Here is a 7,671-nt window from a genome sequence, read left to right as displayed (position 1 = left end):
AGTGTCCCGATGGAGCCGTACTGCTGGGAAGAGTGGCTGATCTGCAGCCTTTACTCACTGCAGTGGCCTAAGAATGGCCTATTTTCTTGATTAAAATCTTGTGCTGAAGTAAAAGAAAGTAGTTGGTCAAGCACTCCTGAACGGTCTGTGTCCTGAAGTCAAGTCCTTTCTTAAACCAGTAGAAGTAATCCCTGGGCTGCAGAGAGGAGAGGTGTTGTAACGTAAGAGCAACGACTGGGTTGTCTGCAGTACCTTGGTTTAAACTGGTGCTTTGTATGTCATACCTCTGCTTAGTACAGTAGAGCTGTCTTTGTCCCGTGGTCACGATTCCTGTTCCCTGTTCCCGTGCAGGATCTGTACCTGAACGCGGGTGGTGTAACGGTATCCTATTTTGAATGGCTGAAAAACTTGAACCACGTCAGTTACGGCCGCTTGACTTTTAAATACGAAAGGGATTCAAACTACCACTTGCTCAGTAAGTGCTCGGGTCTGCTTTCCCTTACGCTTTAATTAACAGCCAACACCCAATGCTGGAGAAATGAACACAGAACTATTTTAAATTCACTGCCATTTCCCCAAATCTCTCACGGCTCCACACTGAAGAGTCAGAAAGATTTGATAGGTTAACTGCCTCGCACCTCCAGTGACTTCAGTTAACACATGCATACTTGTTTCAGTTATCCTTTCATTCACAGAGTGATGCTTTCCTCAGTTTGATGAAAAAAACTGAACTCAAACCACCTACGTGAAATATTTATTTGCTTCTTGATAAACGTCTTTCAGCTGTACACTTGGTATTTGAGAAGTACTCAGAGTTCAAGTGGCGAATATTGTTCCACTCATGCAAAAATAGAGAATTTAAATATAAATATAATACAATATAAAGAGCAATAATGGAATTGCTGTGAAAACCTGCTTATGGTCCACAGATCCACTTAAGGTTGTTCTGTGCTTCCCAGCTTCTGGGCCAGAATACCCATTACATGGAGAGAGGAAGCTTGGTGGAGAAGAACAGCAGGACATTGCTTCATTTTAAGCAATAGTCTGTAGAAAGCATCCTTCCCTTTTCTCAGAAAACCAAAAACCCAGATGACTCCCTTTGCCCCCCATCCCTATGGTCTGCATTTCATGCCACTGAACGCTGCGAGTCCTGGGGTCAGCTCCTTCTCTTGTGGCTTACCTTGCCTCTGGTTTGTTTTTTTTTTACCCTTTCTAGTGTCTGTCCAGGAAAGCTTGGAAAGAAAATTTGGGAAACACGGTGGAACTATTCCAGTGGTGCCTACAGCAGAATTTCAAGATAGGATATCAGTAAGTAGTCAGTTTGCTGCTGGTTTTTTACTGTTACTGTATTCTGATATTATAACCGCAATCTAAGTAGCTGTCATGGAGGGCATGGTACTCACCAAGTGAGTACCAGGCAAGGCGTTGGTACTCACTTGGCCTGCTGGCCAAACAAAGCAAGTACAGCAGAATTTCAAGATAGGATATCAGTAAGTAGTCAGTTTGCTGCTGGTTTTTTACTGTTACTGTATTCTGATATTATAACCGCAATCTAAGTAGCTGTCATGGAGGGCATGGTACTCACCAAGTGAGTACCAGGCAAGGCGTTGGTACTCACTTGGCCTGCTGGCCAAACAAAGCAAGCAAGGAATCCTGGAAGTTAGCTGGTTTTCCTTTCTTTTACTGGAGTTTTTGAGAGTAAAAGACTATCTCCACTGTTCAGACAAACCACGTGATTACCTTTTTTTAACTGGGGAGGGTGCGGGGAATGATTCATTTTTTGCGGGCCAGTAAGGGAAGCTTAAAATCCTGTTACTTTTCTTGATGCTTTTGTTTGCCATGAGATCCTTGATCCTAGGCTAACCCGATACCACACTATGAGCCCTAGGTAAGTCTATGGAGCTTTTGTAGTGGGAACTGCCTCAAGCAGTACCAAAATTTGTTCTGGAGATCTCGTGGATGCAGTTTGCTTAGGTTTCCAAACAACTTGCAAGAAGATCCCACACCACAGATGGTTTGATAAGCTGTTTCTGTAACTCCAGGATAATATGGACAAGAGCTGGGTAAAAAACCCTACAATGTTCTTCTCAGGCTGAATTAACAGGCAAAGAAATGTCCGGTAAAATTCATTGTTACCTAATGGGTAGCGATACCCGGTGGGGAAATTTCCATATAAAACAATGGGTTGTGAGCTGATGCGTTTGGATTGGAATTTGGATTTGGAAGATCAGGAGGTAATGACAAAATAGAAGCTTAGAAATCCATAGCAATCAAAAAGCAAGTCCTGCCTTAGAAATGGTCCTAAAGGGAAAAGAGTTACTAATGATGCCACAATATAAACCAGAGATGATGGGACACTGTAGCTGATAGTCATCCTCATTCAGGCTATCTTCAATTATTTACTGTTCTGTTTAAATTTTGATGGGAACAAAGTTATTCTGGAGTTGCTCAGGGCTAATACAAGGTTGAGTCCGTGAAATGGGGATCCATGACCTTCCCAAAACCCGTCTGTCTTCAAACTGCAGGGAGCTTCTACAGGTTATTGACTGTTGGGAGCTTTTTCATGCAGCAAAAACCAGGAGTTACAATGTCAGTAAACAACGCTGGCATCACGCATCTGGAAGCTAGGCAGATAAAAGACTTCAGTGCTTAGTCCGAGGCTTTAGAACGGAATTGACTGTAATTAGCTCAAGGAACACAGTGAAGGTGATTTAGGTTCTTACAACAGTCATTAGAAGAAAACGAGGGAGCACGCTTCAGTAATTACGGAGGTCCAACGCGTCATTGTCCCTAACGCACAACTAGTACCTTCCTGTGTTTTGGATTAAACCCTGACTTTATTCCCTGTCATCGTAGGGTGCGTCTGAGAAAGACATTGTCCACTCCGGGCTGGCTTACACGATGGAGCGCTCTGCCCGGGTGAGTGTCGCATTAGTGCTCACAGCAGGAAGACCTTGCACGACCTCGGGATGGTTTTTGAGTGGGTCGTACGCGATTTCTTTGCCATTAAAGGAGCAGATAAGCAGTTTGTGATAATGGAGGTCACTGTGAGTATGAGGTGTTTCCGCTCTGTGCTGGGATGGCCAGCTTTGACCGGGTGTAGCAAACCCTGGTGACTGATCACGGGATCAGAAGTATTCCCTAGGAGAAGCTGTAGTAATTAGAAACTTTTCACGTGTCCTCTTGTAAACCTGGGACACATAGCTCAGTGCTTTACTTCCCTGTCAGCAGTGTTAGATTCAGTCTAGTGGCTCCAGTTTGGAGCCTCCAAGGAAAATCTAGTTTCGTTCCTGTGGAGAAACTTGCAGAAGTGACACGTAACCTTTTCTGTTTCAGCAAATCATGCGTACTGCCATGAAGTACAACCTGGGTCTGGACCTGCGGACAGCTGCCTATGTCAATGCAATTGAGAAAGTCTTCAAAGTGTACAACGAGGCTGGCCTAACCTTTACATAAACGGGCCAGGGCCGCTCCTTACCGTACCCCTCCCCTCTTGCTGTTCATGTACCCTGTTCTTGAGAAAACTTACCACGAGTTTACATGTAACCACAAAATTTTCTTTTCTTCTGACATTATAGTGGATTCTATTCTCAATTAGTTTCAGTCCAAACTAGTCTTTTTTACAATAAAAAAAAAATAAATCCATGGATTAGGAAATGGTATACAAGTATGTATCTGAAGGTAACTGCTCATCTGCACTCGTGGGGGCCATTCTGGGTATTTCGCCTGCAAAACAAAATGGTACATTTTCCGGATGGAAGAGTGGATGTGCCACCTGAGCCACTTCTCAGACTTCAGATCAGATACTGTACTAGGTGAGCACTTTGCTCATTATTACTTCATGCACTTTTGTTTAACGACGTAATTTTGGCTTTGGCACTTTGAGCGAGGCCTCGGCTGGTCAATGCTGTGGCGTTGTCAAAGGCAGAACCTTTGGGCCTCCAGCAGGGGTTAACCTCAATAGGAGTCGCGTTTTTATTGCTAGTAAAGCCTCCAGCCTGACCTTCTTTAGGCAATGAGTTTTCTTCACCCGTGCTGCTGTTCTAGGACCGCCTTTCCTTGCTTGTTGGAGCTATCTTGACTATCACCGTGAAGGATGCAGAGGTGACAGACTAATATTTTTATAAGCTGAAACTATTGAGCAACTCCAGTTCCATTTTTAGTTGAGGCTCTACATAACAATTCTGACTCTAGGTTGTTTTCTTTTTTTAAAACAAAGGATAGTCTGAATTTGGTAAGCAATCACACTTGGGTTTTTTGGATTTTTTTCAGTCTTTCCCTTTCAGAGGCTTTCCTGAAAAATGAGCTACTGCCTCAGTGAACAACTAAAGTGAACCTGAACCTGGAAATCATTGGCTGAACTCCGGAGGAGCTAGAATGCTGCTATAAACTTAATCCACTGTCTTAACACACAAGGCCTTTTTTTTTTCTTTTGTCATCAGAAGGTCTCAAAAGTTTTGAATATATTAGAGGGTGACAAAGTGGACCTCAACATGCTATTGGATCAAGCACAGTTTTTAAAGCGTAAGGCTTCTGTCCCGTGGAGTCCCCTTGAAGGGCCAGATGTTATTTATGTAACCAATATGAATGTTTTTTTTTAAAGACAACTAGTTCCTCCCAGAAACCCGTGCTTTTTTTCTAACGACTTTGTAACTGCATGACAGAACCTGGAGAGAAGAGCAGTTATTAAACATGTTGACCTTTCCAAACCTACCATGGTGGTGTATTACTGGTTTGTTTGTTTCACACAATAGCTTCCTGTGGTTCCCATCAGGCTGTGGCTCTTCACAGCACCACTTGTTTATCCATGACATGTCTCCCGATGAGGTACAGACTCCGAGTCATCCTGAAGGGTCACTAACACCCACCCCTGTCTCCAGAAGGTGCCCATCAGCAGGACTCTTGAAGCTGGATATATCTGATAAATCGTTTCAGGTCTTCACTGTGTGCTCTCAAATTTGTACAAAGAATGTTCTAGTGGCTGGTGTGGAGTAATAGACCTGTGTGATGCATTTAATTGGTGGCTCACTCCATACATGCTGGTATCTAGGGTTGTAAAAGTACTGCAGATCACCTCAGAGCAGAGTTTATTTTTTAAACAATGAGAACCCTCTGAGCGTGAAAGAATGACCATGATCAAGGTGTGGGTCTCCAAACACATCTGCATCTTGGACCATGGTTTCAGTGCAGGTTTTATGTAAACATTACTGGATACTTAAAGGAAACTAAGATTTTAACAACTCAACTCTAACAAATTGTAACCTTCTTCCACCACAACTCAGAGGCTGAAGTCCCACAATATGTATTTGTACTATTGAAAAGAGGAAGACTCCTAGCAGCTGAGTTGCATTATGCAGCAGCAGAGTTGTTCAAAGTGCAGTACAGCAAAGAGACTTGGCTGATTTAGCATCACTCTCCCTCGTTTCCTCTCCTCCCTAGCCAGTAGACCTTCCCCCCCTCTGGCCTGGCTGTGCAAACTTGTGGAGCACATGGCATGTTCTGAGCACTGAAGTTTCCCACAGTTGCTGCGAGTGAACATGGTTTTAGAGTCTTGGCTGCAAAGTGGCTCCAGCCTTTTCCCAGCTGCAGCTGGAGAAAGCAGCTTGGAGGTTGTATGTTATAAATACTTGGGGGGGGGTTGTGGAGGGTGTTTTGCTACAGTTGTAGTGGACCAAAATTCTTGAGCAGTGCTCCTTCCTTACACACACACAGCCACACACGCAAGTTTTATCTTCCAGCTAACATCATGGTCACTGCTTGTATTCACTCTGTGCCCCTGGACCCTGCTCAGGCATTCGGTAGAGAGCTCAAAGTCAGATTTGAACAGAGACTTCAATCTGAACCACACCTACTGCCAGGAGCAAAGCACATCCCTGACCACAGCAGGTGCCACCCCAGCCTTCATCAGCCCAGCAGCTAATTGCAATGTGGCTGGTAAGCCCAGGAGCGCAGTGGCAGAAGCACACAAGATCTTACCTCATCTGGAACAATGAGCTGGGTGCTCAGCTTGTGAGACCCTCATCAGGACTTGGGCTCAGTGACCAGGTGGGAGAGACCAGCTCTCAAGTCCTTCACCAAGGTCAAAGCTATGCCTGCTGCAAGCCACCCCTTGCCTCACAAACCCCCACAGCATTTGTCTGTTCGCAGCAGAATGCAGCTTTAGTCCTCGGCGCTCTGACCTCACCCAGGGTTCGTGGTAAGGTTTCACTGGACATAACCAAAGAAATACATGCCAGCCAGGAGGAGTGGAAGCGTTTTCTTTATTTAAGAATACGAGTAATAGAAAGTAGTTTACAAAAATGTCAGTGGTACATCTTCACTGTCCAAAGCTTTTGCTCCACGAAGTTGCTTGGTTCGCTACGTTTTTCACAGCCTTTTCACCGGTTTCAGCCACTTTGTAGACTTCATCAAGAGCTTTTGAAACAGAAAAAAGGCAACTGTAGCATCACTGTAATTTGTTTCCCACCAGGAGTGAGACAAGGAGCAGGGCAGGAGGACCCATCGGGGCTTTCAGAGGGGATGCTGTTGACCAGCAGAACACTACCATACCTTTCTGACCAGCATCCTTAGCCTGTTCCACTGCTTGCTGCACAGTCTGGCCCACCGCGTTCACTGGAATTAGGAGAAAAAGAAGTGTCAATTAAGCAGTCTGGACCTTTTTCCTAAATTCTGTAATCGTAATTTAGAAGGGTTCCCTAAACATTTCAGAGCTAGATGAAAAGTAATTCCAATAGAGGAGACTTAGAGCAAAAGGAGATACTGTCTTAAAGCAGAGGAACTGCAGCCTAGAAATTAGGGATAAATCTTTGGATGATCAGCCTCCAGTAGCTGTGATCGGGGAAGACAAATAAGTTTGCAGCAAACACCCTCCTATTGAACCCATATTTGTTTTGTTCCCCAAAAACTACCTTTCAAACACCGTCGCTGTGTTCTGCACACAGGCACTGAAGTGGGACTGTCTGAGCCAGCCAGACCCCGCAGGGACACGGTACGAGGGAGAAGTGCTGAGGTGAGGAAGGATGTAAGTGGACTGGGAGTGTCTGAAACATCAAAAGTCTCCAGACTTGGATTGAACAGCTCCTCAAGACTAATTGTTGCATTAACTGTCTTGTAAACAGCAGTGGCCCATTTCACCTTGGGTTTGTAGGACACTTTCTACTACCTAAAGATGTGCTGATTAGCACCATGCCTCATCACCTGCTGCTGCTGTTTCCGAACACAAGCGATGTTCACTGCTCATAAGCTAAGGAAAATGCTTCCCATAGCAGCCTTCGGTCAGAGCCGAGTTCACAGATCCTTTCAGACCACGGGGTAGGTGCTAATTTTAGATGCTTGCAAAGCCAGCACTTTGGAGTGAGGGCTGCTGGGACTGCACCTTTGGCACATGGGCAGGCACAGCAGAAGCAGTTCAGAGACTGGGTAATTAGGAGCTGCAGAACCACTGGCTGGACAGTCTTTAGCTTAAGAGCTGGCGTAACATCCCCTTTTCATTTAAAGGAGGTTTTAGAGAGTACCTCTAAAATACTTTTCAGGAGCTGCTGCAGTACTGACAGTGACACAAGAAGTTCAGCATCACCTGCTGTGTATTTACTGCCTGGCATCAAGGTAAGTGCTGATGGCACAGAGGTGGCCAAAGTCAGGTGGTGCCTGGAACCTCCCATGGTTGTTCTG

General features: G+C 44.9%; 1 protein-coding gene across 1 annotated transcript in view; it reads left to right on the top strand.

Annotated features, from left to right (window-relative positions):
- GLUD1 (glutamate dehydrogenase 1) overlaps positions 1 to 3,657 on the top strand; it is a gene marked incomplete at its 5' end in the record, with an annotated part of 14,341 nt that extends 10,684 nt beyond the window's left edge. Inside the window, 4 exons of the mRNA XM_010134574.1 lie at positions 352 to 475; positions 1,217 to 1,308; positions 2,857 to 2,919; positions 3,337 to 3,657. Of these exons, the coding sequence (XP_010132876.1) occupies positions 352 to 475; positions 1,217 to 1,308; positions 2,857 to 2,919; positions 3,337 to 3,456 (399 nt within the window). The remainder of the gene's footprint in view (positions 1 to 351; positions 476 to 1,216; positions 1,309 to 2,856; positions 2,920 to 3,336) is intronic.
- Between the last annotated feature and the right edge of the window lie 4,014 nt (positions 3,658 to 7,671).

The sequence above is a fragment of the Buceros rhinoceros genome, unplaced genomic scaffold (assembly GCF_000710305.1).
Source record: "Buceros rhinoceros silvestris isolate BGI_N320 unplaced genomic scaffold, ASM71030v1 scaffold9934, whole genome shotgun sequence".
NCBI lineage: Eukaryota > Metazoa > Chordata > Aves > Bucerotiformes > Bucerotidae > Buceros > Buceros rhinoceros.
The sequence above is the reverse complement of the archived record's forward strand: the minus strand, read 5'-3'. Positions and strand labels throughout refer to the sequence as shown.